This window comes from Manis javanica, chromosome 17 (assembly GCF_040802235.1).
Source record: "Manis javanica isolate MJ-LG chromosome 17, MJ_LKY, whole genome shotgun sequence".
Lineage (NCBI taxonomy): Eukaryota > Metazoa > Chordata > Mammalia > Pholidota > Manidae > Manis > Manis javanica.
Window position 1 is genome coordinate 36373275 of NC_133172.1, and position 26300 is coordinate 36399574.

The 26300-nt window shown below is 47.2% G+C and overlaps 1 protein-coding gene across 2 annotated transcripts; it reads left to right on the plus strand.

Moving 5' to 3' along the window:
* The first annotated feature begins 201 nt into the window (after nt 1-201).
* IRX5 (iroquois homeobox 5) lies at nt 202-24562 on the plus strand. Of its 2 annotated transcripts, XM_037001465.2 has the most exons (4): nt 202-814; nt 1867-2272; nt 2441-3217; nt 24444-24562. In XM_037001465.2, the coding sequence occupies exons 1-4, from the start codon at nt 566-568 to the stop codon at nt 24506-24508; spliced, it is 1497 nt and encodes a 498-aa protein (XP_036857360.1). In that variant the 5' UTR covers nt 202-565; the 3' UTR covers nt 24509-24562. The 2 variants fall into 2 exon arrangements, with proteins under 2 accessions (XP_036857360.1, XP_017528326.2); XM_017672837.3 differs by lacking the exon at nt 24444-24562 and having other exon boundaries at nt 208-814; nt 2441-3537.
* Nucleotides 24563-26300: the final 1738 nt, after the last annotated feature.

The following is a 26300-nucleotide window of genomic DNA, read 5'->3' on the forward strand; positions in this document are numbered from 1 at the left end:
GGGAGAAGAGAAGGAGGGGAGAGAGAGGAGGGCCGCGGAGGAGAGGCGGGCACGAGGGAGGGGCGAGGGGAGCGCCTGCGAGCGGGAGAGGGAGCCGGGGAGGAAGAGGGAGGGGGTGAGGCGCGCCTGGCGGCTGGGTTGGCTGCGGCCGCCCAGAGGCTCCTGCCAGTCCTCCCACCGACTACACCCCGGGAAGGAGGAGCTTCAGGCGCGCACAAGGCGTCAGAATCCTCAATTTCCAACTTAGCATCTTGGCAGGACCTTTGCGAAGCCAAAAGCAGAGCCCCCCAGTGCAAAGAGCGAGGGGGAAAAAGAAAAAGCAGCAAGGGAGGGGGGGAAACCCAGCCGGGGAGAGCGAGACGCGCAGAGGAGTGGGCTTGGCAGTCTCAGCCGGAGGCGCGGGAAGCCAGCGAGGAGGCGCAGCGGGCCCGAGTCCGGCAGCCGGGACCCGAGGAGCGGCGGCCCAGGGCAGCCGGAGGCCAGGTGCCCGCCCGATCGCCCTCGCAGGGCGCCGCCCGGCTCGTTGGCGGCCGCGGCGCGGCGCGCCCCATGCCCGTGTGTGGCCATGTCCTACCCGCAGGGCTACTTGTACCAGCCGTCCGCCTCGCTGGCGCTCTACTCGTGCCCGGCGTACAGCACCAGCGTCATCTCGGGGCCCCGTACGGATGAGCTCGGCCGCTCGTCGTCGGGCTCAGCGTTCTCGCCCTACGCCGGCTCCACCGCCTTCACGGCGCCCTCGCCGGGCTACAACTCGCACCTCCAGTACGGCGCAGACCCCGCGGCGGCGGCAGCCGCCGCCTTCTCTTCATATGTGGTGAGTGAACCGGAACCGCGGAGGGAGAAGGCATCAGCGACCGCGCGGGGCTGGAGGGGACTGCGGGGCCCACGGGCCTCGGCGCCTCCGCGGACTGCCCCCGCCAAGCTTGGCGGCCTCTGCAAACTTGGGCGATTGTCTTACTCGGCTTCGCCTGGCTTCGGGCTCAGGAGTTGCTGGTAGAGGAGAGCCTCGTCTTGCTCAGATCACTGAGCTGGCGGAAAAGGCGTTTTTCAGGGAGAGGTCGCAGCATTTGGTTCAAACGTGAGCTACAGGCCGCCCTGAAAATTTTATTTCATTTTATTTTCTTGGTTTTGCCATATTGGAAAAGTAGCTCAAAAGAAATAGACCAAAAATCTGAGTAGAAGAGTGCTAAGTATGTAAATGTGTTTGGCCTCACCTTTAATTAGTCCTCCAAAATGTTACAAATCCGTAATCCTATCTTCGCAATCCGATTTGGAGGTATTACATTTCTGAAAAGTCGGCGGAGCTGCGGTGTATCCGGGATTTTTCGGCCGGGTGCACTTTCAGGAAAAGCGCTGTAGCTTTGGTTTGGGGTGACATTTTTGGAGGGGTGAACGTGCCGGGGCAAAGCTTAGCTTTGGGTTTGCCTTTCTTTGGGGGTTGTGGAGAATGCCTTGATTTCCCTTGTTCTCCCCCCTTGTGCCTAACATGCAGCCACCAGGGCGCCAAGCGCAGAGTCGCCGCCGTTGCCTAGGCCTCTCTCCGGGTGGAGGGCCTGTCCCCGGTGGCAGAATCTGTTCATGGGGTGCGGACATACCGGGTAGATGGGGGCCTATAGGGTGCTGCCGAGAGGCCAAAACAGTTTCAGGCGCCCCAGAAGAAACCGACTCAGGAGTTAGCGCCCCTGCTGCCTTTTGAGGAGAAGGGGTTGCCCTTAGGTTTGAGCCTACCAGCCTTACCCCCAGGGGAAGCAAGAGTTCTGACCTCGCAGCCCACAACCGCCGGGCCAGGGAACCTGTGCCTCGGTCGCCCAGGTGGCACCGAGGACCATTGCCCACTCTCACCTTCTCTCTGCCTACTCCCTGCAGGGCTCTCCCTACGACCATACACCGGGCATGGCAGGCTCCTTGGGGTACCACCCTTACGCGGCGCCCCTGGGCTCATACCCATATGGGGACCCCGCGTACCGGAAGAACGCCACGCGGGACGCCACCGCTACGCTGAAGGCCTGGCTCAACGAGCACCGCAAGAACCCCTACCCCACCAAGGGCGAGAAGATCATGCTGGCCATCATCACCAAGATGACCCTCACCCAGGTGTCCACCTGGTTCGCCAACGCGCGCCGGCGCCTCAAGAAGGAGAACAAGATGACGTGGACGCCGCGGAACCGCAGCGAGGACGAGGAGGAAGAGGAGAACATTGATCTGGAGAAGAACGACGAGGATGAGCCCCAGAAGCCGGAGGACAAGGGCGACGCCGAGGGCCCCGAAGGAGGTTGGTGGACGCGGGAAAGGGTGTGCTGAGCAGGAGTAAGAATGAAAAGGGGGACCAGGAGAGGGGCGCACAGGGCCTGGAGGTTGGGGCTAGGGGTTCTTTGCAGGCAGGGACCTGTGCCGACCCGCGCGGCCTTCGCGCCTCTGACCGCTTGGGTTTCACCCGCAGGAGTGGAGCAGAAGGCGGCCTCGGGCTGCGAACGGCTGCAGGGGCCGCCCACCCCAATCGGCAAGGAGACCGAGGGCAGCCTCAGCGACTCGGATTTTAAGGAGCCGCCATCCGAGGGCCGCCTCGACGCGATGCCCGGGCCCCCCCGCGCCGGCGGTCCCTCCCCAGGCGGGCCAGCGGCGGCGCGACTGGCGGAGGACCCGGCCCCTCATTACCCCTCGGGTGCGCCGGCCCCGGGCCCGCACCCAGCCGCGGGAGAGCTGCCGCCAGGTCCCGGCGGGCCCTCGGTCATACACTCTCCGCCACCACCGCCGCCGCAGGCGGTGCTCGCCAAGCCCAAGCTATGGTCTCTGGCAGAGATAGCCACATCCTCGGACAAGGTCAAGGACGGGGGCGGCGGGAGTGAGGGCTCTCCGTGCCCACCGTGCCCCGGGCCCGTAGCCGGGCAAGCCCTAGGAGGCAGCCGCGCGTCGCCGGCTCCGGCGCCATCGCGCTCGCCCTCGGCGCAGTGTCCCTTTCCAGGCGGGACGGTGCTGTCCCGACCCCTGTACTACACGGCGCCCTTCTATCCCGGCTACACGAACTATGGCTCCTTCGGACACCTTCACGGCCATCCAGGGCCTGGGCCAGGCCCCACAACCGGTCCGGGCTCGCATTTCAATGGATTAAACCAGACCGTGTTGAACCGAGCGGACGCTTTGGCTAAAGACCCGAAAATGTTGCGGAGCCAGTCCCAGCTAGACCTGTGCAAAGACTCTCCCTATGAATTGAAGAAAGGTATGTCCGACATTTAACGCGGGCTGCGTCGGTCCCGGACTTTCCTAATTTATTAAAAAACATGGCCTTGGCAGTTATTTTTCCATCAACAAGAGAGAAAAGCAAAATTACCCCTCCTATTAAAAAGTTTATAGTTCATGGAGATGGGTGACATAAAAATGTAAACATCTCCACACACACAAAAATGTCTTAACCAACTGAAAAGAAAAATTTAAAAAAGGATTTGTATTAAATCTTATTCTGTATATTTAATGTAGCATTTTTGTATTTAAATTGATAATTCAATATCTTTGAAGTAAATTATGAAATTAAGACACCTGTACAGGCATTTAATGTTTTTTTGTAATATAAATATATACATTTGTGTTTCCCCCAAAAGTGTTTCATAGTTCGAAAATACAAGGTTAATTTAATTTTTTACACCTATTGATTTTTCTGGGTATGAGCTGAAGTATTATTACAGAAAGGAAACAGGTTATACTCTTAGATTTAAAAAGTAAAAGAAACTGCAGCCGTCTTTGTAAAATGCGAAATATTTAATTAAAAGAGATTTTAACATAATCAGAGCCACTCATTACTTTTTAGAAACCTCAATAAACTGTCCATCGCCTTGGACAAAAGGTGCAAACTGCAACTTTTTTTCGAAGTGGGGAATGAAAGGTTCCACAGAACCTCAGCGTACTGGGGGAAACCATAATTAGGCTGCAAGCCCCGGGGGAACCCGGCCCTGCCGGGAAGAAGATTTGGATCGCTGATGTGGTCTGCGAGGGGGAGATTGGACCCTGGGGGAAGGAGGAAAGAGACCCAAATGTGTGCCCAGAAGGGAGAAAAGATGGCAAAGCCAGCTAGAGACACGCACCACCCAAGCTCCATCGCTTAACCTAATTACTTCCAATCAGTGTCGTGTTTTATGCAAAGCAATCAGCTGGTGAACTTTGCTAATGAGTTCGATTTTATGCCGGATTTAGCCCTTATTACTATTTCAAAGGTGCTGTAGGCTAATGCGGGCGGGGAGCATTAGGAGATGCCAAGGAGAAGGCTTTCCCAAGTCACTGTCTTCTCTACCCCTTTAAAACTGGGCATTGATCTCTTCATTGTACTTGATTAAATTAGTAAACGTTCTATCCGCGACAGCGCGTGTAGTAGGAGGTTCGGTAGATCCCCGCGCAGCCGTGGGGCTGGGGCCTCGGGACCGGCTAGGGGACGGTTCCCCCCTTTCACAGGTAGGTGTCACACTTGTCCTGAATTACAAGCCTGCACTTTTCTGAGTTGGAGATTGGACAGTGGGCGGAAGTGGGGGAGGGAGCGCCACAGGCGCTTGGAAGAATTGTGGGGAGCCCCGAACCGACCCAGAGATCATGCCCAACCCCGGGCCCCTTTTTGGGCAAGTGGCCTTCAAAAGTTCGAGGACATTTGCCTTGACAATAAGGCTGTTGTGGACTCACTCGATCAGGCTTGTCGTCGCTTTAGCGCTCTTCTTGTCTCTGATTCAAGAGTCCGAATAGCTACAAAAGAGTTCTTGAGGTTTTACTTTCTTGTTTTCATTCCTCATATTTCATTTCAAAATGAAAAGTTAGGATGCGTCTCAATCCCAAATGAGGCAGAGACACCGCCCTGCGCCCGAGGCCCGCCAACTCTGTGGGTGCTCGTTTCTCCATTTTGCGCCAGAGATGTGGCACCGCGGACATGTTTTACTTCGTGGGAAATTTTCGGTGGTCTGGGGGTGGGGTGGATGGGGGAGAGTTTACAGCAAAAACATATTCCAGCGAGGGGTTTCATTTGTTCTATTAAACCCAAGCCTGAGTGTAGAGAGAATGTGTTTGCACATAACACCGGTTTAATTGGGTTAAATCAAAGAGCATGTATTTGCATTTCTACTCAAGATTACTTTAACCCTACTTGGTTTTTAAAACACATCCCCAACTGTCACCGGAGCTTTTACTTTAACGGGCAACGGGCTTCTTTAACTTAATCGAATTGAAAGAAACTTTGAGAGGTTGTATTGTCCAGATGTTTCTGCGAACAGCAGTCGACTTAAGAGTTTCAATTAGTGAGAAAATTCACGCAGGGAAAATGGTTTCAAAGCTAGAAGTGCGAATGATTAAATATGCATGAGACGATCGTATTTTATTTTGTCCCTTTAATTATAAATGATTTTTTTAAACAATTGAATTCCAGAGATGACTTGTCCTACCCCCCGCGCCCCAGCCCCCTCCATCCACCCCCCGACAGACTGGTTCACAATCAGCTTTTTCCCTCCTGTTGAATATGCAGCCCCAGGAGTCACCTTCTCTTCTAAAAAAGTCAGAAGAATAGGCCATTCCCCTTCTCTTAAAAGAGAGTTTAAGAACGACATCAACTCTGCGGGGTTTTGGAAGCACTGGCCCTAAACCCTGCCCAATGATTTTAAAAAGAAAATTACAGGCCTCCTTGTGTTACCAGGCATATGTAAATGGCGCAGGCCTCCCAAGTCTGATTGCTGAGGCTCCCGACTGGGAGCCGAATGCCCGCGGGGCTGCCTGGGAACGGGAACCGCGCGCCGGGGAGCCCGCGGCTTTTCTCCCCAACCTGCGGCGGCACAAGAAGTCTCTCGGCTAGGGAGCGAAAGCTCCAGGGGCTGGAAGGCTGGTGCCAGAGTCGCTGTCCCCTGCCCGCATCCTCCTGTCCTTGGCCTCTCTAGTGTCTACGGTTTTATTTGCGTACTTCATCTTGAGTATAAGCCCCCGATTCAATTTGGGGGTCTTCTCCTTTCCAGAGCTGTTTCATGAGACTGTTTTTTCTGGTGTCTAGAGATTCTTCAGTTTGGGGGAGGCCTGCCAGGCAAATTGGGGCTCGGGCATTTAGGAAATGCCTCTCGCGTTTAATCCCAGAAGTAGTTGTGTGTCTTTAAGGTCCCAAGCCCCTCCTCGAGTCTTCGCTTAGCCATCTTGGGCCATCTCGAAAGCTAGGCATCTGGTAGGCGCTGGCGGAAAACTTCCGGCGCGTGCCTGGTTTAGGTTTGTTCTCAGGCTTGGACTGGGGCGCAGAAGTTGCGCGAGACAGCGCCTGCCTAAAACACGTAGGTGCTGGGCTGCGCGGGCGTTTGTCACCTGCGCTGGGCTGCAGGGGTTCCAGTCCCCCAAGGAGCGCCCAGCTTGGCACATAGAGACTAGGAGGCGCTGAATTCCCAGCAACAGGGGTGGCAGGATCACTGAGGCAGGGCCAAAGTGGGAACGGGCTGAGTCCCTTCCCTTTTTCCTCTGTGCAGGCCGAATCAGTTCATGGGATTTGCGGATCAGGAGCGAACAGCCCAGTCAATCCCCGAGGGCGCATAGGCCGGCCTGGAGGAGAGACTGAGGAAGGGGGTCTTCCGTTTCCAGCTCCTCGGCTCAGGGTGCCAGGACCCGAAATACTGTTCCCTGGCCTGGATGCGGAGTACGCATCAAGGCCTCCAGGTTTGCAAAGCCCTAGGACTTCTCCTTCCGCGAGAGGTGTGCAGCTTTTGGAGTATGGAAGGTTGACTGGGAGGGTAGTGCGTGCGGTTTTAGAACGGGCCGTGCCTCCCAACCCACCTGTCCCCCACAACGAGCTGCCAACTGGGGTGGAGGCACAGAATAGCGCTTTGCAAAGCGCCCAGAGTCAAAGGAATGTGATTGTGCTCCCAAAAGGTAGTTGACACGGACGTAGTTTAGGAAGGGCGCCGCCTACTGGTTCCCGGGCACCAAGCGGTTCAAAGAGAGTAGGAGTGAAGCTAGACCCGGCTATGCCCACCACCCACATCGGGGCCTTGGCTCTGAGCCCTAAGCGGGTCACACTTACACTGCTCCGCCACCCCACTCGCTGCTTCCGAGGTCCCAGGACCCAGTTAACTAGAGATTTGGACAACAGGGTCCGCGACTAGCACAGTTTTAACCCTACGGATTCCCGCCGCAGCTTGAGTACAGCCTCGAAAACCAGGCATTTGAAAAATACACCCGCAGCTGAAGCAGCCTGCAGGTGGGGGCCGCAGCCGTGCGCAGCTCAGGCAGGGCGCTGCTGCTGAGGCTCCGCTTAAGGTGCGTGCACTTGCTTTCCTGCTGGCCTTTCCAAGCCAGGGCTCTGCGCTCCGCGAAGTTTTGTTTAATTTGCGGTTTATCGTATTGGGTCTGCCACGCAATCGCGTCCTCCAAGATCGTTTGTATCTTTTGGTCTGTGGGTTGGATATCTTTAGAAAAAAGAAACAGAACTAACCTCCAGTTCTTCGAACTCTTCTATTTCAAAAGCACCTTTAATGAGGTCAGCGTGGCAAAGCAGGGGATGCTCACCTGAGCGCCCCCTGTCACGCCTCCCGAAGCGCTAACGGGTAGTATCAACTGCAGAGATATTGGGCGAAAGCAGGGGCGGGCCCTTGGCCTGGATTTTGGCATCCCGCGCCCCTCAGCGAACGAACTGGAAGAAAATCGGGCCTGATTGGGAGCTTGCCTACTGTCCTCCGCCCCCACTGGCCAAAGCTGCGAGACTGTCCCTAGACCCACCCCCTGGGTCCTCCTCTGTGACCAGGCGAGAGTTGGTATCTTTTTCGTTTTCGCATTAAATGTGACTTCGACCCGGGGTGCAAGGCGGGGCCGTGTTGTGGCCTAACAGAGGATCGCCTCAGGCGTAGAGATGCAGCTCTGGCTGTACCCCCTGAGCTGGCCGGGCCCCTCCTGGCTTTTGGGGGTCTCTGGCCCCCTGTCAGCCTCAGGCCCCAGCCTTAGGTCCCCAAGGCCGCCTAAACTGCCGCGCTCGTTTCCGGCGCAGGGACGAGCTTGGCTCGCCCAGACGCCACTTTTCGCAGTGAAATCTGCTTTTATTTGCTCCGAGCAAACCCCGGGCTCTCTGCGCTCCCGCCTGATGGATGCAAATGTAAATGTGCACTTATTTAATTGGATCAGGCCCCAAGATAAAAGAGATAAACGGCTCCCCGTTTGCTAACTTATTTTCCGAGGCATGCAGCGCCACGGAGGGGAAGCTAATGAAGGAGCTGCGCGTGGCTGGGCTCTCGAGCTCTCCGCAGCCAACCAGCTCTGGCCGGTGGGCTCGGCATGGGCTGAGGTTCCTCGTCGACCTCCTTGGCAAGAGTCCTGCCCGCCGGGTCCCGGGGGGATCTTCTGTCCACCAGGCCCAGAAAGTGAGAAGGCGCGGCGTCGGCTTAGCGCTTGCAAATACCCTACCCCTCTCCAGTTTTCTCTGACTTGTGCCCCTCTGCTTCCTTACCCAACAACCCAGCTGCCAGAGTCATACCGGCCCCGGCTATTCGATTGAAAATCCTTTCTTTCCTCCCCAGGCGTCGTCTTTTACACCAGGTGGCAGTTTCAGAGAGAAAGACCCGAGGGCCACGAAAAAGACTAGGTGCGCCCACATGCTCTCCTCCCCCTCTGCCCACCCTCTGGGTCCTGTGGGGCCACCCTTTAAATGGAAGGACCTTCTTCTCTGTTCCCAGAAGGCCCTCTTTTGGAGCTTGGGATTTTTTTCAGAAAAGGCAGGAAGCCATGAATTGCCGCCTCCCCCCTCCTGTAAAGTAAGCATGCAATACACACAGCCCTTCGAGAATTTCAAGGGGTCGCGGGACCACAACATCCAGACATCAGGAGAGGGAAGGATTGCCTAGCTCTTTCCTCCCCGGGGCTGGAGTTCAGCACTTAAGCTCCAGTGCATCCATCTCTGCCACCCTCGTTCCCTAATTTTGGGCTTCGGTTTTTCCAGCAAACTTTCTCTTTTGTTCAGAAGGGCTGGGAACGAGGTCGGGTAGGGTGAAGAGGCTGGATGAGACAGTCTGTGGAAGGTGGGTGCAAGGAAGCCCGGGAAAGGGGTTCCTAGGCCAAGACCCTTGCCAGGTAGCCCCTGGGGGCTAGGCTGGGCACGGCTGGGAGGCGTAGAGCAGCTGAGGCTGGGCAGGGCTGGGCGGGGTGAGGCCTGGCTAGGCAGAGCGGCCCGGCAGCGCCCCGTCCCCAACGCACTGATGGATTGGCTTGTCAGAAGAGCTCTGTGCGCGGAGCCCATCAGAAAGCACTTACCTCGCTATACTGAAATTACTGTCTTTTCAGGGGCTAATTTGTGTAACTCCCATGGAGGGGCTTGGAGGGGGTTTGATGAGGCATAAAATGATGATTAATGAATTTATTGGCCGCTGCTCATCAAACAAGAGCTGGAGAGCTCCGGTCTGCACTGGCGGCCTTGGGGCGGCGCTTAACACAACTGGGGTTCGGCCTCTGCGTGCTTAGCGCCTGCAAAGGTTTCCTCAGCGGTTTGCCCTGAGCACTTTCCTTCACCTTAGCTGCTTTCTGCTCCCCGCCGGATTCCGGGCACAAGCTCCAGCCTTCCCACCACCGTCTTCTGCAGGCCGGCTGCTCGACCCTAGGGGGAGACCTGGGCTCCTAGGGCTGCAGGCCCAGAGCCAGGTGGCTAAGTCTCTTGCCTCTGTCTCATTGAAGCTGGGGCTCAAGTGTGACCAGGGCACCCCACGCAGCGTGGAGATGTAGAAATGAGCTATTGTCCAAAGGTAATGGCTTACTGGTTGGGCATTTGGGCCTTAGTCCTACCTCTGCAGTTTCCTAATCCGGGTGTCTTGGACAGATCAAATAACCTCCCTGAACCTTAGTGGCCTCGTCTGTAAAATGGGGCCTCTACCACCCCTGGTTTTGTGAGGATTCTAGAGGGTGGCACAGAGTTGTTCTTCAATATGGTTATTAGGGTCATGCTCTCAGACTTCACTTCATGCGAGACATTAGCCCAGGCCTGGGGGCAAGAGGGTGGGCAGCAGACTGAGGTTTTGAGTTCTGACTTGGGGAGGATCCTGCCAGAATAGCTGATGTTCCTACTACGTACTTCCCTCCTCCTCCCCATTTCCTCTGGCCATGCATCACTCCCTGGGACTTGATGTGGTAAGACAGCTAGACAGGGAAGTGGCCTGGTGAGAGCTGAGCATGACAAGCCAGCAGGACTTGCCTTGGGGTAGAACTGAATTTCAGGTTAGTTCTCAGGGCAGTTCAGAGTTCCTCCTACTCATGACCCACCCTTCCTCTCCAGACTCCACAAGAGTCTTTTAGCAACATTTCCTGGTCTCAATCAAGAACCTGCAGCCCATGAACTTATACATTCAGCTGGGATTCTTTCCCTCCCAGCCCACCTCACAGAGCTCATGCTGCCAGACCCAGTTCTCTCAACAATCTGCTCTAACTTGGACTCCCCAAGACATCCTTCCTTGCTGAAACAGAGCACAGGAAAATCTTGGCATTGACCTCTGCAGTGGAAGGCTTGGGCTGGCCACTGTGCTAGTGCAGTTCCACCTACACTGTTCCCTTCCTTTCTTCCAACATATACTAATTGAGCACCTGTAATGTCCCAAATGCACTGTTCTAGAATCTGATGATGCAATGGTGAACAAAACAAAGTCCCTGCTCTCCTGTATCTTACATTTTAGAGGGAAAGACAGAAAATAAACAAATGAGTGTAATAATGGCTTATCATATTGTCCAGGTGATAAGTACTAGGAGAAAAATTAAGTATGGTAAGGCCATGGAAGGGAAGGCAGTCTGAGAAGCATCCCTTAGGAGGCAGCATTTGAGCAGAGACCTGAAAGAAGTTAGGCCATAAAGATATCTGGGGGGTGATATATCTGGGAAGAAAGAATATCAAGTGCAAAGATTCTGGGGTAAGAGCAGGTTTGAGGAACAGCAAAGAGACCTTGGTAGGAGGGGATGGGGCTAAGGCAAAGCCAGATTCCAGTTACAGAGGGCCTTGTAGTTCCTGGTGAGATCTTTGGGTTTTATGGTGAGAGAGGGAGGAAGAAAAGTGATGGTTTTGAGGGAAGTGACAGGATCTTATTTATGTTTTAAAGGCATTCCCAGGTGTGAAGATGATGGAGAACCTAGAGGATGGTATTGCTGCCTCCAATCAGGATGGTAGCTGGAGAAGTGGGGAAAAGTGGTCAAGTTTGGGCTATATTTGAAGGTAGAGCCAACAGGCTTTGCTGATAGTTGGGGTGTAGTGTATGAGAAGAGAAAAGTACTGGGTGCCTCCAAGGATTTGGGCCTGAGTACTCAGGTGTTTGGGGGATGCTGTTTGCTGAGATGCCAGATAGTAAGAGAGGAGCAGGATTTTTTTTCCCAAGGAGGGGGAAAGTAAGATTCTCTCTGACTTGATCCTTTGGGCCCAAAGGGGTTGCTGGATATGGTGGCAAAGTACACACTGTCCAGAGCAAACCCTGAAATGAACAAATCCTTCCTCCTAAAACCAGAGATGTCAGAGCCCTCCGACCACTGTGTCTTCCCTCTTATTTCTGTCTTCTTTTCCTTTTTCTTTTTTATCAGTGGAGAAAGAGAGCTTCAGAAAATGACTTCCCAAGCTCGCACAGTGAGTTTGCAGGCAGAACTGAGTCGGAAATCCAGGTCTCCTAACTCCTAGGCTGTGTTCTTCTGTGGTCCCAGCCAAGCTAAGTTCTCTGGGCTATCTGTATGTTAACAGAGAACTCCTGGTAGCAAAATGCCTTAACAGAGAGAAATGAATTTATAATGGTGGAATCTCAGACACTGTGACAAGTTGTCAAGGGAGATATTTTTAGGCTGGGCTGGGAAACATCTTAGCCCTCCTCAAACGCTGCTAGAGGATGGCTGCCTCCTCAGGACTCCGAAGTACAGATGAGGGGGAACCAGGAATGTGCCATCTCTCCCTGACACCAATAGCAAGGAGGAACGGCGACTGCTGCCCCTGCCAGGGAGGGTGTTCTTCCTTAAATATTTGCTATCTGAAAAGACCTGCTCCTTTCTCCTGTCTGTCCACCCACAATTTTCTCACATAATTCAAGCAAAAGTTAATGTTCCTTTGTTCATCCTTTTACAGAGCAACTCTTTTAAATGAAGATTCAAGAAGGAGGAAGCCCCAAATCATGGGTCCTTCATATATTTATTTTGAGTTTCATTCTTCCATTTTTTTTATTTTTTTAATGTCTCAGCTGGACTGTTTGTCCTCCATCCTTTTCTTGACTCCTTGTGCTGTATACAAGGTCGTCAGCTTGGGGATTTTTTTGTGTATGTAAAACTATCAGTGACTTTGTCCCCAAGGGAACCCACAGGCCCTTAGGAACAGCATCTCGACATCTTTTGAGCAGAGTGAGACATCTGTTAGCCCTAGATTGTGAAAACCCTCACAGTTCCACAGTCTCCCAGACACCTTCCCAGCTAACACAGTTTGGCATCAGACTTCCCACACAGTTGTCATTTCTTAGACTTTTTTTTTTTAGCTCCAAACCACAAGGTTTTTTGGCTTGTTTGTTAGTTTTGTTTGCCCTCTATTTGCATCCAGCATCTAAATCCAAACACTGTGGTAATAGGTACCTCTTTTTCCAAATACTCATATGTGCAAAAATGTTCATTGGTAGTTGTGGACCAATTTTCCTGGGTCACATAAAAGAGTGGATTAGTGGCAAGTTGGAGAAAAAGGCTCATTTGGAATAAACACTACCTCTTTGCTCTCATGAAGAGTGTGGTAGAAAAAAATCATTGGCCTGGTTTATTTTGGTTGGTGGAATTGTTTTTCTCCAGATTTTTTTCTTTCTTTTTCTTTTTAATTTTCCCTTTTAATCTGGTAAATGCCTGGCAGTTCCTAAAACTCATAGGAGGAACACCTGAGAAGGAGCCATAGGACTTGAGTCTGTAAGGAATGAACCCTAACTTTGCTCTGTGCTCCTTAAAACTTACTAATACCCCAGATTTTTCTCATAACCTCTGGCCATTGAAACTACAATTTACAGATTCATTTCCTTCGAATTTTTTCACCCTTACTTATTTTGGAAGGAGTAGTTATACTACTATTAACACTGAAAAACTATTATCACCTGCCATCAACAGAAGATTATTATGGAAAACAAAGTAATTAAATGAAGTTCTTGGCCCTCTGGGCTCTGAAGGTGACTGGCATCTTGCAGGGTCTCTGGTTGCTCCTAGGTTTCCCTATTCCCACTCCTTCTGCCTTGCAGGCTGCCCTCAAAGTTATATGGGTGGAGTGAGCATCTCTTCACCCCCACCTAAAATCATGTCATGTACCCTCAGCAATGTGCTTACTACACTTTGGAAAGTTAAGTAACTGCTTATTTTATGGATGTGGAAACTGAGGCCCTGATTTGCTCAACTTGCTCAAGATCACATAGCTGGTTGGTGACAGAGCCAGGGATGGCTGCCTTCCTGATCCCACCCTGCCCTCCCCCACACCTTTTTCATAATAAATCCCTTGCACTCCAATCGTGCACTTTGGAGAAGGCAGGATTGAAATGGGAGGATCTTTACAAACCTGCTGAGCTGTTGTTCCTTCTGTCCCACTGGTTCTTCAAGACCGAAACCCTTTTTTCCTGTCTGTGGGCCACTTTTTTGGGGTAGGAAGCCAAGAGCAACAACCCCAGATGCCCTTTGACACCACAAAGGGCTCTGGCCCTTTTCCTTTCCTTCTGCAGGGGAAGAGGGAGTTTGGACCTTCAGTTCTCAGTAAAATTGGGAGTGGGTGGGCTTGAGGCGTGGATGCCATCTCTCTCTAGGAGGTTTCTGCCCCAGCACTCCCTCATGTCGCCTTTCTCCCGCTGCTTATAAGTGGCAGGTTCCCATCCCACCCCACTCCTTGCTGAGGCTGCCCACAGTGACACATGACAACTTTGTTTAGGGTTAATAAGTGGGACCAGGGGTTTCTGGCTGCATAATATCACTCAAAGTCAACCCCAACTCTCTGCCCTTGGACTTGCCTCTTTCTGCTCTCATTTCTCCCTGGGTGGAAGCCCATTAGCACAGTTTGTTTATCAGGTAGGTCCTCCCACACCTGACCTGAAAGACCTGCCATGAACTTCCATGGAGCTGTAGCACATCTGGTGTGGTGCCCAGGCCCAGCTCTCCACCTTGCTCTGGGCCACACATCCTACTACCCACAGCATATCTACAGGCAGAAGACCTGCAAGCAGCTCACATTCAAATTGTCCCAAACTGAAGTCCACCCCCACTTCTGAACTTTACCCCAAAGCCCAGATCAGCTTCTCTTGGCTTTCTCATATAGTCAGTGGAAGACTTTAGAAATATATGGGTCCCTCTCTTCTCCCCATGCCTCACATGCATTCACTCCTCAGGTCGCACTGACCCTTCTGAGGGATTGCATTCAGCCGCCTCTGCCCCCCGGCTCTGGCCTGAGCCCTTGTCTTCTGCTGCGTGGACTACCTCACATCCTCCTGGCAGTCTCCCTGCCCTGACCATCCTTGTAGTACCAACATAGAGTCCAAAGCCTCACATGTCCTGAGTATTCAATTCATGTTAGTGGAAATGAAAACAAATGAATAGATCACAAGCCAGTGTACTTGCTTTTGCTTTCTCATAGAAATAAGAATTTTAAAACAGGTCTGAGGTCAGAAAGATGGGTGTTCCAATCCTAGCTGCACTCTCTTATCTTGAGTAATTAGTGAGCCAGATGAAATGACTGAGAACTCTGAACAGAGAGGTCCAAGGCCTGAGGTGATAGAGAAGGTAGCCGCTAGTGCCAGACTGCCTGGGTTCCACTCCCTCTGTGACATTTGTCTGTTGTGCACCATTGGGAAAATTCCTTAACCCCTATGAAACTCAATGTCCTCATCTATAAAATGAGCATAGTAACAGAATCAACCTCAGAAATGAGGATTAAATGAGATAAAATAAGCAAAGCCCACTAAAGCACATGGTTGACTCTCCCTAAATGTAAATTCTCTTATTTCTCAATAAATATGGATTCATCTTATTGAAAATGACTTCATCTGAGAATTTCTAGAATTATGTAGTGTGTTTTCCTTAGTTCTTAACCACTTCACATCTTTTTGCTGACCAGCAATGGTTAAACATTTAAAGAAAAGAAAAAGCTTATTTTAAGAATCACTCCTTGGAACATTATTTCATTACTTAAACTTTCTGCTGACTCATCTGTTCCTTGGTAACTGAGTCTTTCTTTACCAATAACTTTAATTACATCAATCACTCATTCCCAAAACTGCTGAATAATGAAAACTCCTAGAGGTGACACCATGGACTTCTGTCACATAAGCAGGGGCTTATGGAAGGAGAACAGGGTTTTTTTACCCCTTTTATTTCTTTTTTTCTAGCTATCAGTACTTCAAACAGAAGATATGATTAGCTTTCATGATTTACCATCTGTCCATCTATCTCTCCATCAATTTGTAATTAGCAATCTTAATAGCAGGAGGAATAGCAATTTATAACTTTTTGGTTGAATGGAATGGAATTTATTTCATCTCCTGACATTTCTTAGTCATAAAGCCCATGTCTTCATGTTGGGGGTAAAACAAATGACATTTGAGAATTCCCACACCAATTCCTCTGCTAAAAGCTGCTAATTGCATAGTTCAAGGGTTAACATAATATCTAAACAATTATTTTTAGGTCAATAATAATAGTTACCTTACTGAGCTCTTAGTATGCCAGTTGTTATACAATGGCTTATATACATGATCTCAGGAAGCCTCATCAAGCCTATGGAGTAAGTACTACTATCATCACCTTTTTACAGGTTTATTTGCATAAGTAGGTGCCAAAATCAGAAGTGAGAAAATTCGACTCATTTTCTGTAATGGGGAGATGCTGGCTGCTCTTTGCTGCTCTACGTAGTGGTTGTTTTTCTATCTATCCATGAATAAATTCTGTTGAGAGTAGAATAGGTACCTGCTATTTGCTAAGCTTGCAATGTTACCTGATGCAGCAGGAAGACCCTGATCCTTAATTTGGTGAGAGGAGTAGGATGTGACAGGGAGAGCATCTTACAAAGCCCTTCCCCAAAGTGCATGCTCTTCCTCTCTCCCTTCCCTCCACACCCTTGTCCCTTCCCTCTTGAACTGCGATACCAGCCTTCTATTACATCTCTCTGTCTCCATGCTCTCCTTGACTTATTTCTGCATACTCTTCCCTTATTACCAGGAGACCACAGCCAGGGGAGCTACGGAATGTTATAGAGCAGGAGAGTGACAAAGTCAAAGCTGCAGTTCAAATAGATTAGAAGTCCCAGTTCTTCTTAATGTTTTTTGAAGCTCTGTATCAGTCTGACCCCACTTTCCTATGGCCCTATCTCCTAAGATCCCTCATGTGTATCTTGTGTTGTGGTAACACTGGCGGAACAGTCACTCCCCAAGCCCTTTCCCAAGCTGCCTCCTCTGCTTCAGAACAATCCATCTTAGTCTCCCATCTAAATCCACTGTATTTCAGACTAAGTTCAAGCTCTCCTAGAAGTTTCTAGGGATTTCTCAGTGGCTTCAGCTCACACTGCTTCCTCTCCACATGGGGCTGCTGCTGAGGAAGTAACAACAAAGTGTGGGAGCTCTGGGATCAGGAAAAGCTGGGTGTGTATCCCACTTCTGCCATGTACCAGCTTTGTGACCTTAACCAAGTGGCTTAGCTTCTTAAAACCTCAGTTCCTCGACAGTAGAGCAATGATGGTCATATCTGTGTCCCAGGGATTTGATTAGAATAAGTATAAGCCTGTCTGTGGAGTGCTTTAGGAAGTCATTCATTCTAGCTCCACCTACAATGCCAGTATGTCCATTGGTCACATATTGAGTGCCCATATGTAAGACTGGAAACAAGGTGATTCCAAGAAACATACACTTCTGTGGGCTTTGAGCTGGCTTTTCAACTTTTCATGCATGTTTCCATAAACACACTGACCTGGTTCTGAGCTCTCATGGTCTATTTTTCTTGAGCTAGTACCATACTCTCTGTCTTACTATGTATGGCTTCACAATATGTCTTAAAATCTGGTAGGGCAGAATAAGATTCAAGATGGCAGTGTGAGAGGTGAGACAGAGAACTCCTCACCAAACCACATTTAATACAAAAATATAGTTAATATAACTAAACCTAAAAGAGCAACAGGAAAGAGGCTACCCCAGACTGCATATACCCGGAGAACAGAGCAGACCTCATGAAACAGGGTAATGTACCAAAGCCTTGATCTGGAGGGACCAAAGCCCTTCCCCCACCCCAGCTCACAGGCAGGAGGAAGAGAAATGGAGCAGGGAGGGGGTGGAGGCCTGGGACTGCTGAATACCCAGCCCTGGAGATTTGCTTTGCAAGCACAAACCTACATTGCATGGAGCTCTGGAGATTAGTGGGGTTGGAAAGCTAAGCAGATGCAAAATCAAATCAACTGCCCCCAAAGTCAATCGAGGGATAGAGAAAGAGTACAGAATATGATACCTAATATATAAAGAATGGAGGAGGAAGAAAAAGAAGAAAAAAGAAAAGAACCTTTATGTTGTACTTGTAATAGCATACTGAGTTAAATTAGACTGTTAGATAGTAAGGAAGTTACCCTTGAACCTTTGGTAACCACAAATCTAAAGCCTGAAATGGCAATAAGTACATACCTATCGATAATCACCCTAAATGTAAATGGACTAAATGCACCAATCAAAAGACACAGAGTCACTGAATAGATAAAAAAAACAAGACCCATCTATATGCTGCTTAGAAGAGACTCACCTTAAAACCAAAGACATGCACAGACTAAAAGTCAAGGGATGAAAAAAGATATTTCATGGAAACAATAGGGAGAAAAAAGCAGGTGTTGCAGTACTAGTATCAGACAAAATAGACTTCAAAACAAAGAAAGTAACAAGAGATAAAGAAGGACATTACATAATGATAAAGGGCTCAGTCCAACAAGAGGATATAACCATTATAAATATATATGCACCCAATACAGGAGCACCAGCATATGTGAAACAAATACTAACAGAACTAAAGGAGGAAATAGAATGCAATGCATTCATTTTAGGAGACTTCAACACACCATTCACTCCAAAGAACAGATCCACCAGACAGAAAATAAGTAAGGACACAGAGGCACTGAACAACACACTAGAACAGATGGACCTAATAGACATCTATAGAACTCTACACCCAAAAGCAACAGGACACACATTCTTCTCAAGTGCACATGAAACATTCTCCAGAATAGACCACATACTAGGCCACAAAAAGAGCCTCAGTAAATTCCAAAAGATTGAAATTGTACCAACCAGCTTTTCAGATGATAAAGGTATTAAACTAGAAATAAATTACACAAAGAAAATGAAAAAGCCCACAAACACATGGAGGCATAATAACATGCTCCTAAATAATCAATGGATCAATGACCAAATAAAAACAGAGATCAAGCAATATATGGGGACAAATGACAATAATAATTTCAACACCACAAAATCTGTGGGACACAGCAAAGGCTGTGCTAAGCAAGAAGTACATTGCAATACAGGCCTACCTTAGGAAAGACGAACAATCCCAAATGAACAGTATAAACTCATAATTAATAAAACTAGTAAAAGCAGAACAAATGAGGCCCAAAGTCAGTACATAATACAGTACAATGTCAGGGACATAATAAAGATGAGAGCAGAAATAAATAAAATCGAGAAGAATAAAACAATAGAAAGAATCAATGAAAGCAGAAGCTTCTTCTTCAAGAAAATAAACAAAACAGATAAACCCCTAGCAAGAGTCATTAAGAGGAAAAGAGAGTCTAAACACATAAACAGAATCAGAAATGAGAAAGGAAAAATCACTAGTGACACCACAGAAATACGAAAAATTAGAAGAGAATATACTATGAAAAATTATATCCTAACAAACTGAATAACCTAGAAGAAATGGACAACTTTCTAGAAAAATACAACCTTCCAAGGCTGACCCAGAAAGAAACAGAAAATCTGAATAGGTCAATTACCAGCAAGGAAATTGAATTGGTAATCAAAAAACTACCTAAGAACAAAACCCCTTGACCACATGGTTTCACTGCTGAATTTTATCAAACACTTAGTGAAGACCTAATATTCATTCTCCTTAAAGTTTTCTGAAAAGTAGAAGTGGAGGGAATACTCCCAAACTCATTCTATGAGGCAAGCATCACTCTAATACCAAAACCAGGAAAAGAGCCACAAAAAAAGAAAACTACAAACCAATATCCCTGATGAACATAGATGCAAAAATTCTCAACAAAATATTACCAAACTAAATGGAAAAATGCATAAAAAAGATTATTCATCATGATCGAGCAGGATTTATTCCAGGGATGCAAGGTTGATACAACATTCAAAAATCCATCAACGTCATCCACCACATCAACAAAAAGGACAAAAACCACATGATCACCTCCATAGATGCTGAAAAAGCATCGGACAAAATTCAACATCCATTCATGATAAAATCTCTCAACAAAACGGGGATAGAGGGCAAGTACCTCAACATAATAAAGGCCATATATGACAAACCCACAGGCAACATCATACTTAACAGCAAAAAGCTGAAAGCTTTTCCTCTAAGATTGGGAACAAGACAAGGATGCCCACTCTCCCTGCTTTTATTCAACATAGTACTGGAGGTCCTAGCCACAGCAATTAGACAACACAAAGGAATAAAAGGCATCCAGATTGGTAAGGAAGAAGTTAAACTGTCACTGTTTGCAGATGACATGATGTTGTACATAAAAAACCCTAAAGAACCACTCCAAAACTACTAGAACTAATATCTGAATTCAGCAAAGTTGCAGGATACAAAATTAATACACAGAAATCTGTTGCATTCCTATACACTAACAATGAACTAGCAGAAAGAGAAATCAGGAAAACAATTCCATTCACAATTGCATCAAAAAGAATAAAATGACTAGGAATAAACCTAACCCTAAAAGACCTATACCCTGAAAACTACAAGACACTCTTAAGAGAAATTAAAGAGGACACTAATAAATGGAAATTCTTCCCATGCTCTTGGGTAAAAAGAATTAATATTGTCAAAATAGTCATCCTGTCTAAAGCAATCTACAGATTCAATGCAATCACTATCAAAATGCCAACAGCATTTCAACTAACTGAAACAAATAGTTCTAAAATTCATGTGGAACCACAAAAGACCCTGAATAGCCAAAGCAATCCTGAGAAGGAAGAATAAAGCAGGGGGGATTTCGCTTCCCAACTTCAAGCTCTACTACAAAGCCACAGTAATCAAGACAGTTTGGTCCTGGCACAAGAGAACAGACCTATAGACCAGTGGAACAGACTAGAGAGTCCAGATATTAACCCAAGCATATATGGTCAATTAATATACAATAAAGGAGCCATGGGTATACAATGGGGGAAATGACAGCCTCTTCAACAGCTGGTGTTGGCAAAACTGGACAGATACATGCAAGAGAATGAAACTGGATTATTGTCTAACCCCATACACAAAAGTAAACTCACAGTAGATCAAAGACCTGAATGTAAGTCATGAAACCATAAAAGTCTTAGAAGAAAACAGGCAAAAATCTCTTGAATATAAACGTGAGCAACTTTTTCCTGAATTCATCTCCTCGGGCAAGGGAAACAAAATAAAAAATGAGCAAATGGGACTACATTGTGCTAAAAAGCCTCTGTACAGCAAAGGACACCATCAGCAGAAGAAAATGGCATCCTACAGTATGGGAGAATATATTTGTAAATGACATATCTGATAAGGGGCTAACATGCAAAATATATAAGAACCCACCTGCTTCAACATCCAAAAAGCAAATAACCCCATTAAAAAATGGGCAGAGGATATGAACAGACACTTCTCCAAAGAAGAAATTCAGATGGCCAACAGGCACATGAGAAGATGCTCCACGTCACTAATTATCAGGGAAATGCAAATTAAAACCCAGTGAGATACCACCTCACACCAGTTAGGATGACCAACATAGAAAAGATTAGTAACAACAAATGCTGGTGAGGATATGGAGAAAGGGGAACCCTCCTACCCTGCTAGTGGGAAGTTCAACAATTGTGGAAAGCAGTATGGAGGCTCCTCAAAAATCTAAAAATAGAAATACCATTTGACTCCGGAATTTCACTTCCAGGAATTTACCGTAAGAATGCAGGATCCCAGTTTCAAAAAGACATGTGCACCCCTATGTTTATCGCAGTACTATTTGCAATAGTCAAGAAATGGAAGCAACCTAAGTGTCCATCAGTAGATGAATGGATAAAGAAGATGTGGTACATACACACAATGGAATATTATTCAGCCATAAGAAGAAAACAAATCCTACCATTTGCAACAACATGGATGAAGCTAGAGGGTATTATGCTCAGTGAAATAAGCCAGATGGAGAAAGACAAGTACCAAATGATTTCACTCATCTGTGGAACATAAGAACAAAGCAAAAACTGAAGGAACAAAGCAGCAGACTCACAGAACCCAAGAATGGACTAACAGTTACCAAAGGGAAAGGGACTGAGGAGGATGGGTGGGAAGGGAGGGATAAGGGGGAAAAGGGGGTATTACGATTAGCACACATGACATGGGAGGGCACACAGGGAAGTCAGTACAGCACAGAGAAGATGAGTAGTGACTCTATAGTATCTTACTATGCTGATGGAGAGTGACTGTAATGGTGTATGTGGTGGGGACTTGATAATGGGGGGAATCTAGTAAACACAATGTTGCTCATGTGATTGTATATTAATGATACCAAAATAAGTTTAAAAAATCTGGTAGGGCAGTCCTTACTCCTTGCTTTTGTTTTCTAAAACTATTTGACTTAGCTCTTTGGGGGTATTCTTCCACAGAGATTTTAAGATGATTTTATAAAGTGTTGAAATAATCTATCTTTGCACTTTTTTCCTTTAAACTGTGCCAGGCACAGAGTTGTATCTTCAGTATCATGAGGTGAGAGCAAGTGATTCTCTGAGGATACAGGTTGAGAGAACAATAAAGTGCATGCCAGAGTTGTGTCAGGATCTGTGTCTGGAACCCTGGTAGTCAGTCCTGAGGTGAACCTGAGGCCCAGGTGTCTTATCTTGGATGGAAGGGAGGAGTAAAGGCTGTGGTAGCTCTGTGACAGATGAGGGAGTAGCTCACTCCCAGATTGCAGTGAGCAGTCTTCCCCTGTGCCCAGTACTCTTTGCAGGGTGTGGAGCTGGCTGTGTGAGAACTTGGGACTTCACTTTCATCAGGACTCCCTTAATAGCCCCAGCCTACTCCCGAATTCTGACCTTTCTGTATTGAATGACAGATATGGGGGATCCAGAGTGCTTTGTAACTAAGAGGGAAGGCTTGGGAGCCTGGGTTCCTGCACCTCCTTGCTCTCCTCCCACCCGTGCCACCTTAGTAAATGACACTACCATCAAAAACCTTGGAGTCAACCTCAGCTTTTCCCATCTTCTCCAAATTGTCACCACCAGTTGCCAAATCTGGTTTCATATTTGGTGGATTCAACATCTTGATTTTTTTTCCCTGAATCTCTACTTTCCTTCATTTTCACTGCCATCACTATAATCAAGGCCACTGTTATCTCTCACCTCCTCAGTGGCCTCCCAGATCTAGTCCTGCTCCCTGCAGTGAGTTGATTTTCCCTACTGAAGATAGGCTGCATAGGTAATGATATAATTCCACTACCTAAAATACTTAATGACACTCTATTGCCCCATACAAAGTCCAAACTCTTAATATGATGCTCTTGAAACTTTATGCTCTACACCTGTAAAACTGTTTGTCTCTGGGTCTTTGCACATGCTGCTCCCTCTGTCTGGTATGCCCACGTCCTCACTTTCCCTTCCACCTTTCTACAGTCAGTCCTGATGTAGCAAAAAGTCTTCGCTCAAAGATTCCTCCATTGTCAGTGTTCTGTACCTCTGTGCTAAAGTTATCAAGTAAGAGATGAGCAAAATTTACCAATTGTGGGCCTTAGGTACACAATTCATCTCTGAAGTTCAATTACTCCATTTGTAAAATGGAACACATCATAGTGATGACAGTCTGTATATGGCTACTTTAAAAGTCCATATGTAATTTACTACCCTATAGGATTGTTGTAAGTATTGAAGGCATGACAGGCAAATTTCATAGACCAATGGAGGAATAAACAGAGGCGTAAGGCCCAGTCCTAGTCTTAAGGAAGTCAGTGAGATCAGACTCATAGCAGCATGGCTGACAGCAACGTAAGAGCCATTTCCTTCCTTCTTTTTTTCCAAAAGAACTGTTTTGTGGGTGACAATGTGCCCAGCCTAGAGGATGAACCATTGATGTCTAGGTCAAATGTGATAATTCCATTCCCCTTTGGTAGATGCTCCCTTTCCCAGACTCCCTTGCAGCTAGGTGGCCATGTAACTAATTCTGGCTGAGGAGACATGAGGAGAAATTTACTAATGTTTTGCCATCTCCATCTCTTCTTTTGCAAAATGACAATATTGGATCAAAGAGTAGTGATGTTTAATCTTTCTGCTGCTTCTTTTTTTTTTAGCAGAAGATTTCCCTCTTTGGTTCTAAAGAAATCTAATGTGGGATTCTAATATATATATATAACAAACAAAGCACAATTACTCTAATTTAAAGGGAGATTAGAGAGTATAAAAACCCCAGCCTAGCTTTGCAGTCTGAAGCATGTTTACCAAACATTTAGAAAGCCATTGGGTTGGAGCATCTCTATCTTCTATAGTGGACATGTATTATTTTATTTTATTTTTAGACTCCCATTCTAGTTCAGCACCCTGAATTTTCCTCAAGAACCACCCCTCCATTCCCCTTGGTCTATATACTTTTGAATGAAGTTGATTCAATTCTGGTTCCCAGGCTAGACATATGATTTAAGCCTGACTCACCTTCTATCCCCTTGGATACAGTGATGGGTTCAGGAATGTGCATATGACCCAATTTAGTCCAGTGAGATTGAGGCCTAGGATTTTTATCAAACTTTATAAAGAGAGATATTTATACCCAGAGGTAGAGGCTTTCTTTTCCCATTGAACTTGCACCTTGGGACTATGACACCTGACAACAAAGTCCATATGGAAAGGGACAGAGCTGAGAGATGGAAAGAGAACAGATCTTAAAGACTGAGCCCTTGGATAAAACTTTACCTGAAAACAGACCAACCTACTGCTGGATTTTGGGGTTTCTTTAAGTAGTGTGAGTTTCTCTATTTTTGCAACCCAAAGATTTGAGCCTCAACTCATACAGATCCATTCTAGATCCAGGATTCTGGATCCAATGAGAGGTAGATATGATGGCGCTTCACAGAGTTTATTATTTTCCCCTCTTGAGCATGTGGCTGGACTGTACTTCTCCTCCCTTCCAAGTGAGGCATGGCATATGACTTCCTTTACCAATATACATAGAAGTGACATGTTTCACTTACGGGTGGGCTCCTTAAAAGTCAGTACATGATTCACTACTCTTTCTCTTTCCTTCCTATCATGACGTTCCAGATGATGAAGTCTCCATCAGCCTGTGTTCCAGACTGAGGACAACGTGGAGCAGCGACCCCTGCTGACTCTTGATGGATATATACTGTCCGTGAGCAAGAAATAAACCTTTGTTGTTTCAAGCCATTGAGATTTGGGGTCATTTGTTATAACAGTGTATCTTAGCCTATCCTACATAATATCCTCAGAATTATTCTCCTCCTTCCTGCCCTCCCACTCTCTCTCTCATAGCTGCCCTCCTCTGCTCAGTAGTCTTATATAACTCTATTTCTTAGCTTATCTTCTCTCAACACACTGTTTAAAGTTTTCCATCTCCTGCCTTCCCAATAATATCCAAGTGGACATTGGCAGGAGATAACCAGCCTGCCCCAACAAAGCCATGCCCTGGTATCACCACCAGTACCAATCAATTATGGCCATCAGTCATCCTCCCCAGCACTGGCCTCAGCAGGCCACCTTCCCAATCATATTACTGGACTCACAAGACTCTGAGTTCCAGAATAAAACCTCCAGGAATTCCCATCTGTTATCTTATAAAAATTTACAAGATACTGAAGTTTGTGCTACAATATGCATGACATAATGCTCTGCCAAGATTTTTAAAAATCAACAATTAAAAAAAACTAAATACATTGACTTTCATTATTAATAAGCAATTTCTAGAGATGATCAGTTAATTAAGCCAATGTACAAGATTGTGCAGCTCAAGTGGAGGTTTGGCAATGGCTAAGTTCTTTGGAAAGAAGAAAAGGAGAATTAAAACACTCCTGAAATTTGAGTGTGATCATCATTAACACATACGACACATAGCTCAGGAGTCTCAAGTTTACCTGCTGATAGGGGCCAGGCGTTCCATGTAAATGAGCAAAGCAGGCCATATGGGATGATAAGGGACCATAGGGGACTTGAAAGTAATATCTTTTTACATTCACCTCTGGCTGATAGTCACCGTCCAGGAATGCAGGCCCAGTGTTGCTAGTTCTTTCAATTTTTCTTCAGGGAAAGTTGAAATCCATATAAACTGTCAACTATATCACATTTCCTAAAATACTGTGGCATCCAAACTTCATGGGCAACCACAGGTAGAATGTTTGACAATATCTAGCATGGTCACCATTATAATCTCTTCCTATTCTGCATTATCTCCATCTTACAGACTAGGAAACTGAGGCTCAGAAAGGTAAAGTGACACCCAAAAGGATATAGCCAGACACTAAACCTCAAAATCCTCTGACTCCAACTCAACTGCTTTCTTCTTCCAACATCCCAGCTATCTTTGCACAGCTCAAGTATGTGGCAGAGATTCATGCTCCCACTTCTGTAGCATAGGTTGTCAGTGGGAAGCAGCAACAAGCCATGACTGTATTTCCCAGCCTCTCTTCTAGGCAAAGACGTGTGACAAAATCTTGTCAATGGAATATGATAGGAAGTGGCATTTGTTATCTCTAAGCACCAGCAGTTAAGAAATGGGTGTGCCTCCCCCACCCTTCTCCTGCCATGAGTTGTTGCAGGTGAATATAGCATCTTGGAAACCACTGATAAAAGAAAGGACCATAAGGCAATGAATCTGGATTGCTGGATCATCATTTGGAGGGAAACCACCTCCAGTCAAGAGCATCCAATTTGGACTTGACATCAGGGATAAATCAACTTCCATTTTATTTGAGCTGTTACACATTTTTGGTTTTATTTGTTACAGCAACTAGCATTACCTTAATCACACAAATATGAATGAATCATTAAAAATCATTCCTTTGTTTCCCTCTCTATGTCAGTGGGAGGAGTCTGAAACAGGTAAGTTCATCCATTTGAATCCAAAGGGCCTTCAGTGAGAAAATAACTCAAATTAAGTTTGATTCC

What these genes read in the sequence shown, in the direction of transcription:
- IRX5 (XM_037001465.2), top strand. Translation starts at nt 566, where the DNA reads ATGTCCTACCCGCAGGGCTACTTGTACCAGCCGTCCGCCTCGCTGGCG. An exon ending in CCGCCTTCTCTTCATATGTG is followed by an intron (nt 815 to 1,866) that starts GTGAGTGAACCG and finishes TACTCCCTGCAG; the next exon opens with GGCTCTCCCTACGACCATAC. An exon ending in CGCCGAGGGCCCCGAAGGAG is followed by an intron (nt 2,273 to 2,440) that starts GTTGGTGGACGC and finishes TTTCACCCGCAG; the next exon opens with GAGTGGAGCAGAAGGCGGCC.